Source organism: Indicator indicator, chromosome Z (genome assembly GCF_027791375.1).
Source record: "Indicator indicator isolate 239-I01 chromosome Z, UM_Iind_1.1, whole genome shotgun sequence".
NCBI lineage: Eukaryota > Metazoa > Chordata > Aves > Piciformes > Indicatoridae > Indicator > Indicator indicator.
Genome location: NC_072053.1, coordinates 45510259 through 45535052, shown reverse-complemented (window position 1 = coordinate 45535052; position 24794 = coordinate 45510259). Strand labels below are relative to the sequence as shown.

At 43.3% G+C, this 24794-nt stretch overlaps 1 protein-coding gene across 1 annotated transcript in view; it reads left to right on the top strand.

Moving 5' to 3' along the window:
• The window catches only part of MLLT3 (MLLT3 super elongation complex subunit), a 124112-nt gene that overhangs the window by 62440 nt on the left and 36878 nt on the right, over positions 1-24794 (top strand). The window contains exons 3-5 of the mRNA XM_054397582.1: positions 4028-4110; positions 9564-9707; positions 20790-20909. Of these exons, the coding sequence (XP_054253557.1) occupies positions 4028-4110; positions 9564-9707; positions 20790-20909 (347 nt within the window). The remainder of the gene's footprint in view (positions 1-4027; positions 4111-9563; positions 9708-20789; positions 20910-24794) is intronic.

Sequence of the window (24794 nt, the reverse complement as noted above, 5' to 3'; positions counted from 1 at the left end):
GGTCATCTAGTCCAACCACCCTTCAGTAAACAGGGGCATCCCCAGCTAGATCAGGTTGCTCAAAGGCCCATCAAGTCTGACCTTGAATGTCTCCAGGGATGGGGCCTCCACCACCTCAGTGGGCTACCTGTTCCAGTGTTCCGCCACCCTTACAGTAAGAACTTCCTAGTGTGCGGTCTAAACATACCCATCTCTAGTTTAAAACTATTGTCCCTTGTCCTAATGCTCCATGCCTTTGTAAACAGTCCCTCTCCATCTTTCTTGTAGGTCTTATTCAAGTTCTGGAAGGCTGCTTGAAGGTCTTATCAGAGCCTTTTCTTGTCCAGGCTAAGCAGCCCCAACTCTCTCAGCCTGTCTTCATACGAGAGGTGCTACATCCATCTGACCATTTTTGTGGCCCTGCCCTATCAGGTCCATGTCCTCTTGTGTTAGTGGACCCCAGAGCTGGACACAATACTCCATGTTAGGTCTCATCAGAGCAGAGTAGAGGGGCAGAATCACCTCTCTTCACCTGCTCACCACACTTCTTTTAATGCAGCCTGGGGTGCAGTTTGCCTTCTGGGCTGCACATGCACACTGTTGGCTCATGTCCAACTTCTTGTCCACCAGTACCCCCAAGTCCTTTCCTGCAGGGCTGGTCTCTATCACACCATCCCCTACCTGTAATGAGAGTGAGCACTGTCGTGACCTAGGTAGAGGTCCTTGCACTTGGCCTTGTTGAACCTCATTTAACCTTGGCACACTGCTCCAGTTTGTCCGGGTCCCTCTGGATGACATCTCATCCCTCTGACATACCAACCGCACTCAGCTTGGTGTAATTTACAGACTTACTGAGAATGCACTTAGTCGCACTGTCTGTGTCATTGATGTGTCATTGATGTGTCTTAAACTGCCCTGGTTCCCCTGAGGGACACCGCTTGTCACCCATCTCCACCTGGACATCAAGCCATTGACCACAGCTATGCGACCATCCAGCCAATTCCTTATCTGCGGAACAGTCCACCCATCAAATTCATATCTTTCTAACTTAGAAGGATGCTATAAGGAGCTGTCGAAGGCCTTGCATAAGTCCAGATAGATGACATCCATTGCCTTTACCTTGTCTACTGATGGAGTGACTTTATTGTAGAAAGCCTTTAAGATGATGAGACAGGACTTACCCTCAGTAAATCTGTGCTGGCTGTCTCAGATCACTTGCCTGTCCTCTGTGTGCCTTTATCACAGGTTCTAGAAGAACCTGTTCTATGATCTTTCCAGGCACAGAGGTGAGGCTGACAGGTCGGTAGTTCCCAGGGTCCTCCTTTCTACCTTTGTTAAAAATGTGTGTAACGTTTCCTTTCTTGGAGTCACCAGGGACTTAGCTGACTGAGAGGACTTCTCAAATGTCATGGAAAGTGGCTGGGCAATTACATCAGCTGATTCCCTCAGGACTCTGGGATGCATCTCATCAGGTCCCATAGACTTGTCCGTGTTTGAGTTCTTCAGGTGGTCACAAACCTTGTCTTCACTTACAGTGAGAGGAAATTTCTATTCCTCGATCTGTTCCTGGATTTTGTCTGATGGTCTGTGTCATGATTTCAGGATCACAGGTGGACACTTAACCACTTTCATGGTGCTTTGCTAAGAAGAAGGATTTTAGTATTCATCCCTGCTTGGTTGATTGTAAGACACACTTGTACGATGATTAGGGGATTGTACATGGTTAAGGGATTTGAGCATCTCCACTATGAAGAGAGACTGAGATCCGTGGGCCTATTTAGTCTGGAGAAGAGAAGACTGAGAGGGGATCTCATGAATGTGTATAAATATCTGAGGGGTGGGTGTCAAGTGGAGGGGGCCAGGCTTTTTTCGATGGTTCACAGTGATAAGACAAGGAACAATGAGTTCAAACTTGAACATAGAAGATTTCACCTCAACATGAGGAGAAACTTCTTTACAGTGAGGGTGACAGAGCACTGGAACAGGCTGCTCCGTGGGGCTTGCGTAGTCTCCTTCTCTGGAGACTTTCAAAATCCACCTGGATGCATTCCTGTGTGGACTACCCTAAGTGATCCTGCTGTGGCAGGGGGTTGGACCTGATGTTCTCTTGAGGTCCCTTCCAGCCTCTGATATACTGCCATACTGTGATATAATAGAGTTTAAGTTTCATTTGATACAGCAAGCAGCTACCAAGCAATTCTGACAAGAGCATACATCTTAGCAAACAATGATCTATTTAGGAATCTTGAGTATTTTTTTATTTACGTTTTTTCACTCAGGTAGAATGATAGAGCTTGAGCAAATTTTTTTGAAGAAGTCAACGTTTTGCATGAATCACATCACTCATAGAGGAGAAACAGTCGTTGTTTAGTGTCATTGGCATGGTAGCACATACAATGTGAGTTGTCATACATATCAATGCAGCATTAGGAAGCATCTCTGCTGATGCTGCAGGAGACACATGGTTTTTCAAGCTTAGCCTGTCTTCATGCTTAAGTGTCATGTGGACATGCAGCCAAATAGAAGAAGCAAGAGATGGTTTCTCTTCCAAGTTTTGTAACATGCCGCTTTTTGTCACTGACTGGAGTTGGCACGCTTGTGCTGCTTCCTTCAGAGAGCTCATGTTTGATGCTATGGTGTGTCGGTGTGAGCTGAAATTCCCCCACCACCAACAATAACCAGGCTAGCTCAGTCTGGAAGCAAATGAAAAGCTGTATTTACAAGCAGAGTCTAAAATCTACAATGAAATGCAATGAATATGTACAAATATACAAAATTCACGACATTCACAAATATATACAATCAACAGAAAAAGCACAACCGATCTCCCTTTGCTTCCCCCCAAGGGGACCCTCCCAAAGGGGCCTCTCTCTCCCAGGAGCTTCCCCCCCAGACCCCCCTGGACAGAGAAAGCAGAGTTAGTTAAGCAGAAAGTTGTTAACTTAGCTGCCAAGGTCAGTGTGTTATCTTCAGCCAGAAGAGAAGAAGAAACAGCAACCAGACAGCCCAGCAACTGCCCCCACTGCCGAACGCAGAATGTGCCCAATGCCTACTTTGTTTTGGGTAATAGTTCTTAAACATTTCTATCTATCCAATGGAAGTGTTTAGAACAATCGTTATTTTGCTTTCTTACACCCGATAGTGACTTATTTACATTCTTTCACTTTCTCTGTTCTGAACTTTGCAAGGAAAAATTAAAAAGACAGTTTCAAACCATCACATATGGGAATTTCATGTGTCTCATCGTCCTTGCACTAAACTGAAGCCTGTATTGGAGCTAGTAATACAAGTTGCCATGTTAAAAAAGTCTGTTCCTGTAGGGTAAAGATGGATACTGTTTTAACATAATACAATAGTTAACCTTCCTGACGTTCTTTGCTATATACTGGAGTGTTGTGTTGTGTCCCCCCTCCTTCCAGTAATATAGATGTAAATTTTGCTAGCACTGGTTCTAATTAGATTAATGAACTTACTTTAAATTACCTTTTTTATAATTAGGATGTTATTAATATTAGGTTATGAATACATGAATGGCAGTTCTTCTGTTCTCCACATCTTTAACTTTCTTCAGGTGGAATCCTCTTATGTTTTCTGGTGGAATCCTGTACGTTTTCCAGTCTCAGAACAAGCTTTGGCTGCGATTGCTTGTGTGGTCTTTGTGGTGCTCAGTGGGTCCACCTGGTGTTGAAGTCCTGGGTGGTCTGCTTTAGCAGTCTTGAAAGGATTTGGCGGGGGGGGGGGGGGGGGGGGGGGGGGGTAGGCGGGAATGGAAGAAGTGGGGCGAAAAAAACAAACAAAACCCACAAAACCCCAAACCAAACAACCACCAACAAAAAATCGTCCCCTAAATTGTAGGTTGTGTACAGGCAGTAGGAATTGGTTTGCAAAACTCAGGCTGTGTTGTGCAGAAGTATGTCCTTGTGTGTATGGCTTTGTTATTGTGCTGCCACAGAACTATTGTCACATGTTTTTTGCTTGTATGTTTTGCTTGTGGTTGTAAAACATTATTTTTTGGGGTGTAAAGTACAGGTTTTTCTCTTTGTTTCAGTGTGCAAGGATCCACCCTACAAAGTTGAAGAATCTGGGTATGCCGGTTTCATTTTGCCAATTGAGGTTTACTTCAAAAACAAGGTATGGACTTGCATACTCTTAGTTTAAAAACAAAGCAAAAAATCCTACTCACACACACAAACAACAAAAAAAACCAAACAAGAAAAAAACCAAACCAAACATCTGAAAAAATCATGTGACATTCATGATTTTTAAAAATATTTACAGTTTAATTCACTAAGTCAGTTAAAAATTAGGTGTAAAACTGTATTTATCAGGGATGTTCTTCTATTCAAAGTCACTGGATGGAATTAAAGAGCAAAAAGCTTGCAAGTTTCTTGTGTAGTACCTTAATAGCAGCAATGTTTGAGCTTCTTTTTGTATGTCATGTGCCTTGGTGGAGCTGCTACTGTGTTTCATATGTGCTTCTAAGATACCTGTGTGTTTTATTTTGTATTACCACAACGTAGTTTAACATAATTATTTTCATTAAGTCAGTGTTACATGTCTAATGTGTTGAATAGCTGGTGAAAAAAAATCTAAGAAAACAGAAATTCATAGTAAAAGATATTTGCTGGAGCCTTGGTCACTCAAATTTTATTGTAGAGTACCACTTTGCTGCATATGCCTTCAAGAAGATATTCCAGTATTCTTTTGTCTTTCACAGAAAACTGTCCAGGTGTGGAAAATTCTGCTCAGATGCTTTAAGCTGTAGGTTTTGAACACGTAATTCTGAAATGTTCCCTGTATCAATCTGCGAAGAGCTGCATTTAGTCTACTCTGGTTGCTCTCAGAAAAGGAAACAGAATTGCCACAGAGAGATGACTAGCTTTTTTAGTAAGCTTTTTAGTTCTCTCTATTAGGGAAGCAGTTTTGATTCATTCAAGAAATCTACTAAAAGGCAGCCTATTTTCCTCAACTTTTCTGTTGAGAGCTTATCCCAAAACTGGGCAGGCAAAGGTGAAGATGGTGAGTCAATCTTTGAGGCATCACTGTAGAAAGCTGCTCGCCCAAGGTTTCTTTTTTTTGTTTTCCACTTAGAATTTTGGCTGCTCTTGCTGACTGTGGAGACGTGCAAAGTCTCAGGAGCTCTCCAGCAGGAGTTGTGGCTTAGGCTGAGATCAAGAGGGCAGCAGTGATTACAACTCACCTCACCCTCAAGCAGCATGTGGAATTAGGAAGTTTGCAAACATCCCTCACCCCTATTTTGGTGTCATGGAATACGACAAGCTGTTGGACTGTGAGTCAGCTAGCTCTTCACACAGCTGCTGCTGCAGCAGCATGCACTTCCCTGGGTGTTGGTACAATACAAAGGATAATTGGTACAGAAATTGAGCTGGCATTACTGAGGCAAATTACTGCTTTCTCCTGGCTTAGTCACTCTTCCTCCCCAAAAGCCACTTCACAGGTATTCCAGTACAGAAAAACAAGAGGTAGACAAAAAGAGGAAGAGGAGACAGACCCTCATCACTTATTCAAGGTAGACAACTTTTCAATTTCTCATTCAGAAAGTGCCCTAATGAATAGAGAAGTTAGAGGTAGAGGTCCCCGTCTGCACCACAGGTGCCTGGGCGTAGAGCTAGGCAGAAACTGGCAGAAAATCCAACAGACGTCTCACCCTGATGGAGAATATTCCAAGATTTAAAGAATTAGGGAAAAGACAACCCCCATTCCCAAATTCAGCAGTCCATAGTTGTTAGCCATTGAGACAAAGTCCTTGAAAAATGCTTTTCAGTCAAAAGGCTCCTACTCTGGAAAACGCATTCTATTTAGGGTAAAGGTTATAAACTGCAGTATATTCTGTGTTGTCTCACTATTTTGAAATAACAGCAGTGGTACCAGCAGTCCTTTGTATAGTAAAAGCCTGCTTTTAAGTCACTCATTGTGTTCATCTAACTTTACATAGAATTCTTTGAAGATTGCTGTTTATAAATTCTTACCATGTTGCTTTTATGGCAGAGCTTCTGGTACCATCTGTTGGCTTGTAGCAATACCATAGTTTTCTAAGCAGAGCAGGGAGTAAATAATTTCCTTTTTTTTTTTTACTGCAAGAAATTACATGTTAATCTTTTTAACAATAAGAAATATACTCATGGTTGCTTTTGAAAATTCTGTCAAGAGAATAGTTCATCTAAGGGAACTACTTTCTTCTGTCTTCAGAAGTGGACTACTGCAGACCATTTATTGTAGATCCTCTTCCGTTGTCTCTGCTTCAAGTTGAGAGAGGGTTGAAGACAACTCTGTGGCTCATTTTCTATGGCCAGGTCTTTGTGGGACAGCTCCACATGGACAGCTCTGTGTGGCCAACTCTAAGCAAGGACAGTGCTATGTGGGTCTGCAGATTCTGCAGGTTCTTTCCACAACACAGCAAGCTCCACAAAGCCTTAGAATGTGGATGTGGCTCTGTGTAGCATGGCATGACAGAGAGCCCCAGACACCAGGCTGTGGGCAGCCTCTCGTGGGAGGCAGAGTGGGTACCACCTTCAACCTCATTCCTGCAGCATACCTTACATTATGGGGGGAGAATATGGGCAGGCAGAGGAGCAACCAGTGGGGAAGCAGCAGGGAGAGCATCTTCAGGCACAGCTCCATGAGCAGGGGGGGCAGCTGGTTGCTTGAGCACTGCCCGGGTGAGAGCACAGCAGTGTCAGCACTGGAGTAGCTGCAGGGCTTGGTGGACAGTGGGAGGCAGCTTCCTGAGTAAGACTTTCTGTAGTTCTCCCCACCCACCTTGCATACTGCATGTGGATTAGCTGATAGCAGTTATGCCATCCCAAATTTTGATTTTTCTATTAAATTACAAAATCTTCAGTTGTAGAGTTATCCCCACAAAAAGTTGGCTTGAGAGATTTGACCTTGCAGAGTTGGCCATGGAGAGTTGTCCTATTGTGGTCGAGAGATAAGATGACAAAGATGTCCCGTGGCTGTATTTCAAACTTCTGATTTAACTTTTAGAATCAATGAGATTTCTGCATTTTCCATTCCTCACATCCTTACAATCCTAAACAGTTTTTAATATTATTTTTTAAGCATCTGTCATTGAACAGAGTTTACAGTTTGATTACATGTAGTGGTGGATACGTGCTAAGATTTTGTTCTATCTCTTCCTCCTCTTCCTTTTTTACTAAAGCTTCTTTTGAATATGGCCTATTCAGAGAATTGCAGAATGATAGGGGTTGGAAGTGGCCTCGTTCAATCCAACCCTTCTGTTAAAGGAGGTTTTACCTACATATGGTTCATACAACCACATCCAGAGAGGTTTTGAATGTCTTCAGAGAAGGAGACTCTACAGCCTCTTCAGGCAGCCTGTTCTAGTGCTCTGTCACCCTCACAGTAAAGAAGTTTTTGCTTATGTTCAGATGGAACCTCCTGTGTTCCAGTTTCTGCCTGCTGCCACTTGTCCTGTCGCTGGCAGCACTGAAAAGAGTCTGACCCCATACTCTTGACACCCACTGTTTCGATATTTATAAGCATTGATAAGATCTCCTCTATCTTCAGGGTAAACAGCCACAAGTCTGTCAGCTTTTCTTTCTAAAAGAGATGCTGCAGTTTGCCAGTCGTCTTCATAGCCCTCTAATAGATTCTCTCCCATACTTTCCTGTCCCTCTTGAACTGGGGACCCCAGAATTGGACACAGTGTTCCAGGTGTGACCTCACTAAGGCAGAGTAGAAGGGGAGGAAAGCCTCCCTTTACCTCCTGGTCACACTCTTCTTAATGCACTTCAAGATACCATTGGGCTTCTTGGCCTTAAGGGCAAGGATTCCAAGGTCCTTCTCCACAGAGCTTCTTTCCAGCTGGTTGACCCCTAACCTGTAGTGTTCCACAGAGTTACTTCTCCCCAGATGCAGGACCCTACGCTTGCCCTTGTTGAACTTCATTAGATTCCTCTCTGCCCAAGTCTCCAGTTTATATGGGTCTGGCTGAATGGCAGCACAGCCTTCATGGTGTGCCAGACACTCCTTCCAGTTTTGTATCATCAGCAAACTTCCGGTGGGTACACTCTGTCCTTTCATTCAGGTCACTGATGAAGATGTTGAACGACACTGGACCAGTACTGACCCCTGGGCAACACCAGTAGCCACAGGCCTCCACTGAACCACTGATCACAACCCTCTGAGTTCTGTCATTCAGCCACTTCTCAACCCACCTTACTGTCCGCTCACCTAACTCACACTTCCTAAGCTTACCTATGAGCATGTTGCAGGAGACCACGTGAAAAGCCTTGCTGAAGTCAAGGTAGACAACAGACACCGCTCTCCCCTCATCTACCCAGCTGGTCACACCATCACAGGAGGCAATCGGATTGGTCAAGCGTGACTTCCTCTTTATGAATCCACGCTGACTTTTCCTGAGAATCTTGTTTTCTTGCATGTGCTTAGAAAGGACCTCCAGAACCAGCTGTTCCAGCACCTTTCTAGGGATGGATGTGTAGCTGATTAGCCTGTAGTTTCTGGGCTCCTCCTTCTTACCCTTTTCGAAGATTGGAGTGACACTGGCTTTCTTCCAGTCCTCAGGCACCTCCCCTATTCTCCATGACCTTTCAAAAATGGTCAAGAGTGGCTTAGGCAATAACTTTAGCTAGCTCCTTCAGAACTTCTGGATCCATCCCACAAGTTCTGCTCTATAACTAACTTCAGTTTGGTGGCTTCTGTTACACATTGGAACCTTTGGAGGAGGGGATATTTAATATTTAACAGTTCTGTGCAGCTTTTAGAAGGGACCATGTAAAAGTATAAGCAAAACTTTGTATCCTTTCTCTGGTGCTGCAAACCTAAGTCTATTCAGTGTAACTAGTGTGCTTTTTCATGTGAGGCTTTCTCAAGGCAGTAGAACATGGATGATTTTTTTCTAAGATAGATTTGCCTTTCCTGTTCTTTCTCTCTCTGTATTGGTACAGGGAACATTCAGTGTATTTTTTTTTTCACTGCAGTGGTAGAGAATTTTAATCACTTGGAAGCTGTGGTGGAACACTTGAAATCTAGCTGGCTGCATTTATTCCAGGGAATGAAGTTTGATTAATAAATGAGCAGACCCCATACACACAGGAGATAAAGTATAGTCAGCTGCAGCAGTTTTATTCTTACCCCTTTCTGCAAGCTGTGAAGAGAACAGTAGTGCTTGGCTTCCGTGGAGTAATTTGAATTCAAAACCTACTGTAACATCTGAAGTACTGTCTAGGGCTCTGAAGTGTGGTTGTGTTTGTGACTGAGTTACCTAGTGTCAGCTAAATCATACTTGCCTATGTGTCTGTAGCCTGTGCCAAACATGACATAACACTTTCAGTTAAATCTTGACAAGGACAGTTTAGAGTTCACAAAGTTCATGCATTTTGCCATGTGTTACCATGCGCTGGTAGCAGCTTCTCTGATTTACTGTAGATCAGCTGATGCTTGGTAAATTCCATCATGTGTCTAAGAACAGAGAGTGGTTAAAAATGAAAACATTTTAATTGACCTTCTTCTCTGTAGTCCTTGCTTTCAACTTAGTCAGTTTTGGTGCAAGATGTTTCTATCTGGTTATTTTCAACCCTCAGGAAGAACCTAAGAAAGTTCGGTTTGACTATGACTTATTCCTGCACCTTGAAGGCCACCCACCTGTAAATCACCTCCGCTGCGAAAAGCTCACATTCAACAACCCGACAGAAGAATTCAGAAGAAAGCTGCTAAAGGCAGGAGGGGTGAGTCCTGCACCCATGTCAAAAGCCATCACACCAAAGACGTTGCTGCTTGCTGCTGGTGCATGATTAGTATAATAGAGATTGAGCTGACATGCAATGAAAGGAAATGTTTATGCCATTAACTGTATAGGAGCTCAGTGCATGTTGTCTTTAAGTGGAATGGGTGAGAAAATAAGCGTGTGTCTACCCTAAGTACATGATTGGATATCTGTCTTTACAGCCGAGTGGTTCATATTTATTTTTGCAAATGCAGAACTTAAACCTTATACCTGAAGCATTGCTTGCTTGACTTTCTAGAGGTGAAACACAGGAGGACTATTGTGACAAGACAAAGTAAGAAGGAAACAATGTCTCATTTAAAGAGAAATAGTTCAGTATTAAGGAGAATAAATTAAATAATTAAGGTAGAACAAGTTAGAAACTGTTAGGTATAAATGTAATATATCAATTTAAGTAGGTTTCTGTTGCACAGTCTGACCCAGAAAACTCACCAAGATTTCTTTACAAGTTCTTAAAATTAATTTATGTGAAAATGTAGGAAGCTTGCTCATTTGGAGGGAGGAGAGGGCCAAACCTTTAGGCTTACACTTTGTCTAGTAGTGGAAAAAGTCCTGCTGCATTTCACACAATGGCAGAATCGTTCATGCTTCCGTGGACCACCAGAGGCTCAGCTACGGGGTCAGACAGGGCTGTTCACTCCAGCTTTCCAGGGTGTAAAACCTCCCCTGACCAAAGGTGGTCCAACCAACAGCTTATAGCTGTCTTTTAGAAAAAGTGTAAGTAACAAGCTACTGAATTTCTGTGGAAAGCAGCGAGTCAGCCAAGATGAAGTTTGTGGCCTTCAAAATTAATAAGATACCAAATGAATATAAAATACTGAGTATTATCTTTAAGAAAAGTACTCTAAGATGGTAGACTTTTACTTACATGCTTTTAAGTAATGGTATAAGTCACTTGATTTCTGTGCATCTAAAAGCCCAGACTTCACTAGTTTTCCCCAAGCAGAAGTCCTGGGACACGTCATTCCACTGATAAACCACTAAATACAATTCATTTTTTCTAATTTTCATAAACATATGTACATTACAAATGATATGTCCTTCTGAAGGGAAGAGTGTGGGCTCACCGGGCACCTGCATGCTGCTACATTCAGTATGGGCTTGTCCGTGTTGTGTCTCTTGCTTAAGATTCCTTGAATTACTCCTTGAGATAACTGCCCTTTTTCTCACACATGTCTTGTGGCATTCTTGTGTTAGCTAGTCAGGGTTACTTGCTACAGCAAATGGTTTTCTTGTCTTTCAGGCCAAGAACCTTCTGTTAATCTAAAATTAATTGCTATTAGTCTGCCAGTGCATTTTCATCGTTATCCTTCCCCATATGCATCCCATCCTTCACATGACAAGCGGTCTGACTGGTTATCCTGCAGTTTGTTGGGAGAGAGTAGGAATAACATCTTGATATCGTGAGTAATGAAACAAAGAAGAAACCAACTATAGCACAGCTTTGTAGTGTTGCTGTGGCCACTTTAGGTAAGGCAAACAGGACAGTTAGGGTGGTGCCATCTATGTAGATCAACTCTAGAATATTATAGTCTTAGCATTTTATTTAATACCACTAGAAGTGAAGCATAAATTTGCATGTAGTCAACCTTAGTAGGAGGTCACCAACTTGCTGATTGCCAATTACTTCTTCATCCCTTAAAAGAAGTAGGATTTGATTTGGCTTCAGAGGTTTGTGGTTCTGTGGGCAGGAATAGAGTCATAGAGTCACAGAATAGTTTGGGTTGAGAGAGACCTTAAAGATCATCTACTTCCATTCCTCCTGCCATGGGCAAGGACACCTTCTACTAGACTGGGTTGCTCTAAGTCCCATGCAGCCTGGAGGAAGAGGAGCCTTTGGTTCAGTTTTACAAAGGCTGTATCCAATTCACAAAGTTCTTTGTCATCAAGAACATATTTTCTACACTTAACTTCCCCATACCTCCTGAAAAGATTTAGTTATGCTCAAGTCCATTTTTGCAATTTACCTAATTTCAGTTGACCTTGTTCTCGTGAATATAAAAAGAAATATTTACAGAGGAAATAAAATATTTTCAAGAGTATGCTGTGAAAATTAAATCAGGCCATACACTGAAGTTGTTTCTGTTCCATCTATTTGCAAATATATTTGAAATGACATTCCTTTTAGAGTGGAAGTGATGCCACTGTGGTGGGTTGGTTTTTTTTTGGTGTTGGTTTTTTTTTGTTTGTTTGTTTTTTTACCATTTACTCAATGTATTACATAATGATACAAAGCTAACACACATGCAGATATGACTCTCATGAATTAGGGATATACCAGAATCCATCCTGGTGCTTGCTATCTCCATAAGTCCCTGTGTACAAATGAGAATTTTTGGTTAATCCATTACTTACCAAGTAGATTGTCAAGCTACTGATAGTGACAGAATCATATTCATGAAGCCTCCTACAGGACTCGCCCTCTAGGCACAGCGTGGAATTATCAAAGTACATTAGAGGTTGGAAGGGACCTCAAGAGATCGTCAGGTCCAACCCCCCTGTCAAAGCAGGATCACTTAGGGTATTCCACACAGGAATGCATCCAGGTGGGTTTTGAAAGTCTCCAGAGAAGGGGACTGCACAACCCTTCTGGGCAGCCTGTTCCATGAGTAGGTACAGTAGTGCTGAAGTTTTCATTGAGGAAACACCAGTAAGCATTGGTCTTTATTAGGTCATTTCTTCATAGATTTGTCTGTTACCTTTTCTCATTAGATTTAACCACTAAGTGTGAAAAAGCTGAAGAGAGGGGACACTGTGGTTCCAGCATATGGATATGGGGAGAAGGGATGACACTAACTGAGAAATTAGACTCTCAAAAAAAAAAAACCCTCAAATTTGAAGTAGATTTTTAGTATTGAATCCCAACTGAAACCATAAAACCACAATGTAATATGGTTTTAGTGGATTTCCGCAGGTAGGTATATGGTTCTATGTGTATTGGCATGTCAGTAGTGCTGGTTCTACTGTTCAGCTTGCATTGTTTTTCTATTTCAAGAAGAAAAAAAAAGGAAACTACACTTAACCTGCTTATTTAGCCAGTAGGAAGAAAAGAATTTTGAAGATACTAAATGATAGCTACCTAATGTGACAAGCAGAACACAGGAAGCACTCAGCACTGGTGAGGCCACACCTCGCTGTGTTAAGTTTTGGACTCCTTACTAATGAAGGACAGTGAAGTCCTGGAGCTCATCCAGAGAATGGTAACAAAGCTGATGAAGTACCTAGAGAGTAAGTCTTCTGTGAGGCAGCTGAAGGAACTGGGATTGTTTGGACTACAGAGGAGGTTGCTGAGGGGAGACGTCATTGCTCTCTACAACAACATCAAAGGAGGTTGTAGCGAAGTGGATGTTGGACTCTTCTCACTAGTAAAAAGTGATAGGATGAGAGGAAATGGACTCAAGAGTGGTTAGGCATTGGAATAGGCTGCCTGGGGAGGGAATAAAGTCACTCTCCCTGGAGGTGTTCAAATAACATGTAGACACTGCACTCTGGGACATGGTTTAATGGCCATGGTGGTCTTAGATTGACAGCTGGACTTGATATCTTAGGGGTCTTACTCAGCTGAAACAGTTCCATGACTCTGAAAGTTAAATTGAGTTTTACCTCAGGAAATAGGTTTGCTCAGGGATTAGTTTGAGTATTATGAGTTACTTATTGCAGGAAAAAGTAGCGAAATTTTCAGTCCACGTTAAGACAGCAGTTTAATAAAGCTCCCTTGACCATGAGTACAAACATATAAATGTAAATGTTGGTAATGTGTAGTATTCCCTCCTTTTTGTAAGAGAGTGAAAATCAGTTGTTTAGTCCAGGAGCACACAGATGATGTTTAATGGTTAAATTTTTGTTCATAAAAGGAAAAGCCTTGCAGATATCCCTTAGAAAGCAGCAGAATTCATAACTTTATGACCAATGCACATGGCTATTAGTGATTAAATCTGAAACCTCAGACTATTAGGATGCAAAGAATAGGTCACTTTCACAGTTGTAATGATTCTTTTTGCAATAGAGGTGTCTTTTTTATTTTTTGTCTACTTTCTGTAAACCTAATTTAGAAATACAAGGACCTCTGCTTCTGTTGCAAGGCAACTCTTTCCTTGGAGATAATTGTTCTAATAATAAGTCAGCAGAGGGAAATCCCTGTTCTGAGAAGGATGCAACTTTAAGAATAAAATATCAAGGAAAAAAAATTAGGTTTTGCCAAAAGCCACTGCATTTTATTCCTTGACTTTTTTGCTCTATTAGTGTTTTCGCTGATCAGCTGTGAGTAAATCTTTTCAGTCATTTGAGATGTTTGCATAATGCCTGTTCTAAACCCTATGTTCCTAATCCATGTAACAAAGATGAAATCACTGGGGATTTCCCTTTTTTCTCTATCCTCCCTCTTTCCAGCTGTGTCGGTTGGAATAGATGACTTCTGTATAGAGCCAATGTTAGTTATAGTAGAGCTCTAGGGAAGGGATTATCTTTAATCTTGTTTTTCATAATTAAGTAATTGAATTCTCTTAAACTAGATATTACTTTACTTTCAAGTAAATAACTTAAAAAAATTCTAAAAGGTTTCCTATTCCCCTGTGAGGTTTTTTTGTTTAAACAGGAAACATAGTTGTTCAGGACAAACATTTTTTTTTGTTGTTACTCTTAGTGCTTTCAGTGGTGAATGAAATTGTTCTTCAACATGAAAAGGTGTTTGGTGCAGAAGCCACAAGGAAAGTCCGTTTATCTCCTACTACTGCATGATCAGTATAATTAATCTGCAGGGTTGCAGAAATACTGTGGTAATGATTTGTAGTCCACTATGAATTTTTCTGCAGCATATTGTGGAGGATTTCATCAGTCATGAGGCTTCTGTATGAACGTGCTCTTAGATTGCCAACTCAGGAAAAGAATCGCAAGATTGTCTTGGTTGGAAAAGAACTTTAAAATCATCAAGTCCAACCATTATCTAACTCTACCAAGTCTGGTGAGAAGCCATGTCCTTAGCACCACATCTTTGTGTCCTTTAAACAGCTCTAATGATAGTGATTCAACCACCTTCCTGGGGAGCTTGCACCAGAGTTTGATAACCCTTTCAGTGAGGAATTTTCTTCTAATGTCCAATCTAAACTTCCCTAGGTGCAACTTGAGGCCATTTACTCTCATCCTATCACTTCTTATAAGGTAGAAGATACCAACACCCACCTCACTACAAACTCCTTTCAGGTAGCTGCAGAGAGCAACGAGGTCTCCCTTCAGCTATCTCTTCTCCAGGCAGAACAATCCCAGTCCCTCAGATGCTCCTTAGAAGACCTTTCTCCAGACCCTTCATGAGCTTTGTTGTCCTTCTCTGGCACCCCTCCAGGACCTCAATAACTTTCTTGTACTGAGGCACTCAAAACTGAGCACAGTACTCAAGCTGCAGCCTCACTGGTGCCGAGTGCAGGGGCGTGATTGCTTCTGTGATCCTACTGGTCACACTATTCCCACTACAGGTCAGGATTCTGTTGGCCTTCTTGACCACCTGGGTATACTGCTGGCTGATATTCAGATGGCTGTTCTTTGCTGGGCAGCCTTCCAGCCAACGATGCCCCAAGCCTGTTGCATTGCAAGGGTTTAGTGTGACCCAAGTGCAGGATCCAGTACTTGGCCTTATTGAATCTCATACAGCTGGCATTTGCCCAATGATCCAGCCTGTCCAGGTCCCTCTGTAGAGCCTTCCTGTTTTCAAGCACATTAACAGTTAATGTCATCCCTAAACCTACTGAGGGTGCACTTAATGCTCTTGTCTAGGTCACTGGTAAATACACTGAAGAGAGCTGGCCCAAATACTGAGCTCTGGGGAACACCACTTGTGCCTGGGTACAAACTAGGTTTAGTTCCATTCACCACTATTCTGTGGGTCCAGCCTTCCAGCCCATGTTTTTTACTCAGTGAAGTGTCCACCCTTCTAAGTCATGCGCAGTCGGTTTCTCTAGGAGTATGCTCTGGCAGAGAGTGTCAAATGCTGTACTGAAGGTGCTCCCATGGTTATAAACCCATCAGTAACCATTGTATCTTTGCTGCCTCCTGGGTCTCCATTCTCTACCTCCACTGGAACTGGCAGACCAAAAGGCCGTGTTTCAAACGTTTGTATGCTGCCCTTGGGCTTATTTCTAGCAAGCCCAGTTTTGTATCTTGCCCCCCTTCAAATCTAGTTTAAAGTTCTTTCAGTGAGCCCTGCTGGCTCCTGGGCTAGGATTCATTTTCCCCTTTGAGATAGATGTAAGTCATCTGTTGCCAGCAGGCCTGGTGTTCTGTAAGTCAACCCCTGATTAAAGAACCCAAAGTCCTGCTGGAGATACCAGGCTCAGAGCCAGGGATTGGTCTGCTGATTCTTTGTTTATTCTTTCATCAGTCCCTGCAAGTGGAGGGATATAGGAGAACACTGCTTGTGTTTCCAATCCCTTAACCAGTCATCCCAAGATCCTGAAGTGTCTCTTCATTGCCCTTGGCGTTACTATTGTTACTTCTTCACAGTTTCACTGAAAGATCAGCAGTGGATAGCAGCCTGAGGGCTGTATTACAGAAGGAAGCTTTCCCTTTTCATCACCAACCTGGGCCCCAGGGAGGCAGCAAACTTCTGGAAGACACAGGTCTGGTCTACATCTTGTGCCCTTTGCTCTCTTCAGAAGTGAGTCAGTTAGGGCAATGATCCATCTTTTATTCTCTACTGAAGAGGTTTAGATGCAGGGTGTAGACTGACAATACCCCAGCAACTCCTTCAGGCTGGGCAGTGGATAAAGAACTGGCTTGATGGCTGTACTCAAAGAGTTGCTGTCAATGTCATGAGGTTCAGCAAGACTAAGTACAGAGTTCTGCATCTGGGTTGGGGCAATCCCAGGCACCGATATAGGCTGGGCAGTGACTAGCTTGAGAGCAATCCTGAAGAAAAGGACTTGGGGGTACTGATGGATGTTTTCAAGGCCAGGATGGATGTGGCTCTGGCAGCCTGGACAGGAAAGTGTCCCTGCCCATGGCAAGCAGTGTGAACTAGATGATCCTTGAGGTCCCTTCCAACCTTGACAATGTTGGCATTGTTTGCTGTCCTCTAGGCCACCATATTCACCCAGGTGTAAAGAGGACCGGAAGTTCTGCGTGTTGGGTTTGTCTCACAGGGGGCAGGATGTTTCTCCAAGAGTCTGTCTCTCACATTCCCTGATGGTCCTCAACCAACTTATCTCTTCTTGGAGCTCCATTACTAAGCAGAGGAGTGGTTCTGTCTGAGTACACCTCCCACAGCTGTGCTCACTGTTGTTGTCTGACATTGGTGTAAGAGTGGGACAGACCTTGCAGCCCAATACCTGGGTGGCAGAGTCATCTCATTTGACCTCCATTGGAAATGCAGCATGAGACTTCGTGTGTGCAGGGTTCAGGGATGTCCTTGCCTTTTGCTAGGTGGATACTATCACTCCTTGGTTGAGCTGGCCAGGCTTCAGCACCTTGCTTGCATACCCTTCTGCAGAAGCTGCTGTGCTGTGCCTAGCTGTGCCCTGTCTGATGTCACATGCCCTGTTAACTCCCTCAGTATGCAGTGACTAGGTCTCTCTAATCCTTCAGAGTTTCTTTTAACATTGTGGGTGTGGCTGCAGTAGCCATTGCCCTGGCAATGCCCAGGTGTGATTAGCCTCTCCTGTGAGAGCTGCCAGCTTGTGTTGAGTTCCTCTGCTCCTCTTGCTTTTTCCTACAAAGGGAAAAACCACACAAAACCTGTGCATCAAGTGTATTAATTTGGGTTAAATTAACGAGGCAGGAATTATAAAATACAGTTATTTTTATTTTCCCAAAAACCCCATCCCAAAACTATGTACAAAACTGATAGAATTATTTACGGGTTCTATTCAGTCATGAATTCTTCCAGGATGCTTGTGGCAATTTTTAATACAATTTAGAGAGTTCAGAGACTGCCAAAAGCTATGACACAAATAGCCTCACCCACTAATAAACCAAAGGCCAACCAATAACCCTGAGGAAGACGTGAGCAGGCCAGGGTTTACTCATGAAGATTAGAGTAGGAATTTGGAGATAGTCCCTAGCTCGCTCTCTCTGCTGACAGGCTCCAGAAACTCTTGGTTTGTAATCCAATTCGAGGCTCAGGCTTTATCCCAGGGCTCTGGACCAGACACTCGAAGCAAGGCAGGACACTCGAGATGACAAAGCTTGAAGTGAGGCGAGGCTTCAGCAGATGTGGGCAAGGCTTAAGCAAGGCAGATTGGAGTGAGGCGGATCTGAGCAAGGCCCCCAGGCTACCTACCCACGTGTATATATACAAAATGCCAGAGGTCACTTGGTCCGATGGGGCACTGAAGCTAACATGTAGCTGCCCACTGGAAAACATTCTGCCAGGCTATGACCATAAAAGGCAGAGGCCAGGACCTCGTATCTGGGGGAGCTTACGTACTCTGACCCCAGACGGGCATCTTGCTTACCAGACAGGCAAGGTCCTGTCCCCTTTGTTCCTTTTCCCACATTGCCCTGTTATTGTGGCAGGAAGGAGGGGAGAGAAAGGACCTGTCTAGACATCTTGAGGCCTGTCTGGATTTGTATTGGGCCATGTATCATCGCCTACCACCACATCAAGGTCTATGTCTCTGCTCTGTCCTGACTGGTTCTGAAGCAGCTGTGCTCTGCAACTGGCACTGGTAGTCACTGGCCTCTAGCTGGACCTCGCACAGTTGAAGGAAATCATTTGATTCCAGCAGACAAAGTAGTTCTTCACTTATCTTTTCATCTATTTATCCAGTCCATATGTCATAAATCTAGTCGTGAGTTGGAGAGTATTATTCTCGGTAAACCTATGCTGACTGTTTGCAGTTATGCTCTTGTCCCTCCTGTGGCTGGAGGAGGCTTCTAGGAGGATATCCTTCATCTTCTTCCTAAGGACTGAACTGAGGTGGGTGGGACTCGTGTTTCCTTCTTGGAAATGAGTGTTGCCTTTAACAGCTGAAGCCAGATTAAATCGTAGTTGGGCTTTGGCCCTTCTCATTTTCTCCCTATGTAGCCTCACAACAACTTTGTAGGCATCCTGAGTGATATGCCCCTTCTTCCATGACCATAGCCTCTCCTGTTTTTACCAGAGTTGCAGTCAAGTCTCTCTATTCAGCTGTGCCAGCCTTCTTGTCTGCCTGCCAGTCTTACTCCACTAGCTTGTGTGGTTTCATTGAACTGCTAGCTTATAGAAAGGGCTGAGGAGAGGAGTTACTAATGTTCCTGGATTTTGTCAGTGAAGAGATTAATTTTTTTTCTGGTACAGTGGACTTTAATGAGGACCATATTATTTTTCTGACAGAGATCAATTTGGAAGACAGAAGTGGTTTTTTTATCAGAGGGGCCAACAAGTTAATTTTACTTGATACTTTCTTGTCTTTTGGGCTTTTTTTTTTTTTTTTACAGATGGTAAAGTCTGTAGCCTTATCTGAAGTTCTATCTTATTGCATATGTTTTTAATCACATTAAAATTTAGTGTCTACAAGTGCCTTTTCCCACAGGATTTAGAATGAAGTAACAGGCTGCAAGATTCAGTATAATGAAATTTGTAGGGCTCACATTTTGAAATGTCCAGGTTTTGTCTTCTAAAAACTGTATGGGATTTCTTTTCTTGCTGTGTGGAACTAGATTTTCAAATCTGCCAGACTTCAGATGGTACTAATACTGTTCATCCTGGCCCTGTTGATCATCCTGCAGACTATCATCCTGTTTCTAAACATGCAGTCCACAATACTGGAACTGTTAATGGTCTAAAACCTTGCCTAGAAACATTGTCTCAGAAGTCCATTTGGAGTGGTGTTTAAAAAAAATAATAAATTGGAATCCTGTCTTGAAGAAGCTGTAGGCTACTTGACTTGGAGAGGTAATGTGGACTGTACATATCTAAGTATGACCTCATGCATAAGAACCTGTGGAAAGAGAGCAACAATTCTATGCAGGTGCAGAACTCTGCAGCTTCTTTGCAACTTTGCAGGGGCTTTTCAGATAGCAGGTAAGTCACCTCTAGCAGTTTGTGTTTTGAAACACTAGGTAAATGAGTAGCTGTGCTAGGAAGTGGTAGAACACCACCACCCTCCAACTACTACCTTCCTGGGCTCAACTTCACTCCATTATTCAGGACTAGTCTGTCTCCTCCACCTCTCTGAGTGGCGACAGAGTATATGGAATGGGGATTGCTCTCAATCCATCACTGCTCCTCTCTGCTGCTCTTCTCCTCACACTTTTCCCTCTTCCCCAGCACAGGGCCTCTCATTGGTGTGCAGTCCTTCAAGAACTGCTCCAGCATGATCTCTCCATGAGTTGCATGGGAGATACATTGGCCAGCACCTGGAGCAGCACCTCTTCTCTGTCTTTGACCTTGGTTTTCATGCTGCAGTTTTTCACCTTTTTCTTTTTTCCCACAATTTTTTTTTTCTCCTTACCTTGTGTGCCTGTGCAGTGTGTTCCACTTGAGGCACCATCATCTCAGCTTGTGGGGGGGAGGGGGCCCAGTTGGAGCTGGCCAGATGCAGATGTGTACGATGTGAGGAAATTCCTGGACTCTCTTCACAGAGGCCACCACTGCCGCAAAATCCGTGTTACCAATACCCATTACAGTCTTACTTCCCTTCACTTATTTGAAAGCAAAGACTGCTGCACATAAATATGGGATATAAATAGATACAAATTATGGGGTGTCAACAGCCTTTTACTACCAATGAGGTGACATCTGAAGTATACTAGACATTGATCAGGACAACTGAAAGAGTGCTAGGAGCTTCAGTGCCATGGCATGTGAGCAGCCATAGTACGTTATGCCATTTTCTGGGTGGATCATGTTGTATTTGCATGGAAATTGAAAGATGTTATGTGTTCATTAAATGAGAGTGTGGTTTTGTTAACCTGTTGAGAAGAAGCACAGATACTGTTTGCTGGAGAAGTTTTATTGTCCAACCAATATGATATAGTAGTCTTTAAGTAGACAGTGAGACTGTCTGTCTCTTGTCAGTATTCTTTGATTGTCGTGCTTTTCCTCTGCCAACAGATCATGGTAATGTCAGATGGCGTATCATTCTCCTCAGGACAGAGCCTCCATCTCCCCAGCCTTCCCGGTAACTCCCTGTCTTTTTCTGCCACAAAGAAGAAATCATCTCATGGGCCAAAGGTGAGACTTACTTTGCCACATGATACTTAAGGCAGTAGTGCTTTCACTAGGAGTAAACTTGAGAAAAAATACTGTTTCTAGATAAATTTCTACATAAAGTTCAGTGCAAATAAGCCTTGACGTTTCTTTGTTGTGGAGTTACTGTTCCCCACATGAAAATAATGCAGAAGAAAGATAGTTGTGAGAATGGGTGACAAAGGTACCACTTTTCTGGGCGTTCACAATTGTTTTCCATCTTTCCCAGAAGGAAGTCTAGTGGTCTGCTGTAGTATTACGGGATTCTCTTGATTTAAGTGTGATCTACAAAAATGTAAAGAGACTATAATAATAATTTTATTTATTAAATATTTTGGAAAACTTTACCTTTCACTCCACCAAATGATCTGTTAAAGTTTTCCTCTTTAGTACTTTCAATTTTGTTTAATTTTCAGTGGTTAACTCTTTACTGGGTGTTTCAAAGACAGCAATGTTTCATGGGTCTCTAGAATATCAAATTTAATCCCCAACCTAGGACATGATAAAGATATATAGTCCAATGAACCTTTTGTGTAATATAAATAGGCCTTTCCAAAACAGTACCTAATTTCTTTAGCTTGACAAATTAAATGAATGGTGTGGGGTAATCAAGAACATAATGTAATTTATCCAAATAAGAAATGCATTGACTTGCTTTATAAATGAATTGACATGAATGCCTTTTCTCCTTCCTATTGTTTGGGATTTTAGTATATTGCTTAGCATTCTATCAATGTGAAATGTGTTACTTATTCTTGCAGTGCACGTACTGCAAGGGGCAATACCCATTTTTATCAATAACTTTCATGTTCTTTAGCTGTACCAAATCTTGTACTTTTAAGAAAAGTCAGGTAGTGAACTATGGGTGTACCTGAGTGTGTGTGTGTTGGTAAGAATGTGCCACAGCAGTAGGGATACATCACGGAGGCAGGAGAAGGCAGTTCTTTGATATGTTTCTGCCTGGTTTCCATTGTACCTGAGTTCCTCACAATGTCTAATGCAGATGATGTGACATTTAAAGGGGGTGTGTGTGTGTGTGTGTGTGTATATATATGTGTGTGTGTGTATATATATGTGTGTGTGTGTATATATATGTGTGTGTGTGTATATATATGTGTGTGTGTGTATATAAAGGTGTGTGTGTGTATATATGATTTTTTTTATTATTATTTCCCTAAGAAGTTGCTAAGGTAGATTGGATCTGAAGATTAGACTGAAGGTGCATGCTAAATTGACTGCTTAATGCCTAAAAGGAAGATACCTGCCTATACCAGGTGCTATAACTGGCTATTTCGACTAGGATGCATTTCCATCTGCTTGGATACTGAAGATGACTTCAACACTTTACCATCTGTTACAGGGGTTCTTGTGAGCTTGGGCCACTTTCTAGAGTTCAGTTTCCAATAATTTCTTTGGATTTGGCTATAATGTTGGTTTACCTGGATCTGATGAACATTGTGGCCGAACTAAAAGAAGAGGTGGAAAGGCTTAGAACTATAAGAGACTGTGAAAGGGAAATTCCCTATTTCCATAATCTAACCTCCACAAAATCAGAACACGGGGTAACTCTTAGTGGAGCAGGGAGTTTGATACCCTCCCATCAGCAAGCCCCTCAGCCTCCATGTAGTAACCCACATGATCAGGGTCACTGGGAACAGGTCTCTGCCCAATGGAACAAATGCAAACGGAGCAAGTGTGCTACTTTAAGCAGCACACTGCCTACAGTGCACTTGCTGAATAGGTATGAGGCTCTGCAGGAGGAACAGGACATCGGTAAGGATGAGGACTCAAGAAGGTCAGAAGCTGCACCAGTGACAAGTTTCCTCAGGCCAGCCATCAAAACTAATCCTGTAAAGAAACCTCGTAGGGTCATCGTTATAGGAGACTCCCTACTGAAGGGAGCAGAGGGCCCAATATGCAGACCAAACCCACTTCATAGAGAGGTCTGCTGCCTCCCTGGTGCCCAGGTAAGGGACTTTGTAGGTAAAGTTCCCAACCTTGTGAGTCCTTCAGACTACTACCCACTTCTGGTCTTTCAAGTGGGTAGTGATGATGTAACAATGACAGACTCACAATCAATTAAAAGAGACTTAGGGCAACTGCTAAAGGGATCAGGAGCTCAAGTTGTGTTCTCCTTTATCCCTCTCACATAAGCGATGGACAAGGGAATATATAGGAAGAGCCAAAAGGTCAATTCATGGCTCCAGGGCTGGTGTCATCGACAGGGCTTTGGGTTCTATGATCACAGCTTGGTTTACAAGGCACCAGAGCTGCAAACAACAAATGGGATGCACTTGTCCCAGAGGGGCAAAAGGAGTTGGCAGGGCTCATTGACAGGGCTTTAAACTAGATTTGAAGGAGGAAGGGGTTAATAATCTCCAGCTGGCCAGTGACAAACAGTGGGGCAGCTCACCAGAGGCAGAGGGATGGAGAGCTAGTGAGGGCTCTTAACTTGCTGCCCTGAGGCAAGCCACAAATGATGCACCAGGAGACTCTGTGGAAATCAAGGGGAGTTGGCACAAGAGGAGGACAGGGCCAGCCCAGCTGAAGTGCCTCTATGCAAATGCACACAGCTTGGGCAACAAACAGAATGAATTAAGGGTCACTGTGCTGCTGGGATGCCATGACATAGTGGTTATTACTGTAACCTGGTGGGATGATACCCATGACTGGAATGTAGGGATAGATGAGTACAAGCTCTCTAGGAAGGATAGGCAGGGAAGGAGAGGAGGAGGTGTTGCCCTCTATGTCAGTGACCAGCTGGAATCAGTGGAGCTCCACCTGGGGAAGGATGAAGAGCTGGTTGAGAGTGTATGGGTTAAAATTAAAGGCAAGACAGGGGAAGGAGATGTTACTGTAGGGGTCTGCTACAGGCCACCTGACCAGCAGAGCCAAGCAGATGAGGCCCTCCACAGGCAAATAGAAGTGGCTTTCAGGTCACAAGCCCTGGTCCTCATGGGGGATTTCAACCACCCTGACATCTGCTGGAGGGACAACACAGCAAGGCACCAGCAATCCAGGATGTTCCTGGGTTGCATAGATGACAACTTAATGGTAGAGGCACCAACAAGAAAAGGTGCTATGCTGGACCTTGTTCTCACCAACAGGGAAGGGCTGGTAACCAATGTGAGGCTCAGAGACAGCCTTGGCTGCAGTGACCATGAAGCAGTTGAATTTAAGATCCTCAGGGCAGCCAGGAGGATGTATTCTAAGCTTCTGACCCTAGACTTTAGGCGTGCAGACTTTGATCACTTCAGGGATCTGCTGGGTAAAATATCGTAGGATGAAGCCCTAGAGGGAAGAGGGGCCCAGGACAGCTGGTCAGTATTCAAGGACCACCTCCTCTGTGTCCAGGAGCAATGTATAGCAACAAAGAGGAAAGCAGGGAAGAATGCTAGGAGGCCTGCCTGGATGAGCAAGGAGCTGCTGGACATGCTATTACTTAAAAGGAAGCTCTACAAGGAGTGGAGGAAAGGACAGCTGGAATGGGGGTATATAAGGAAGCTGCCTGAGCAGCAAGAGACCTGGTTAGGAAAGCCAAAGCACAGTTTGAATTGAATCTAGCCAGGGAGGTTAAAGGGAACACCAAGAATTTCTATAGTTATATTAATGGTAAAAAGAAGACTAGGGAAGGTGTGGGTCTCCTCAGAAAGGAAACAGGAGAAATGGTCACAAGTGACCTGGAAAAGGCTGAGGTTTTCAGTGACTCAGTCTTCACTGCAAGGTTCTCAATGACTCAGTCTTCACTGCAAGGGCCTCCAGCCACACTCCTGGAATAGTCATGGAAGCTAATGGCAAGAACCAGGAGGAAGAACTGCCCATTATAAGTGAAGATCAGGTTCGTGATCACCTGAAGAACCTGAAAGTGTT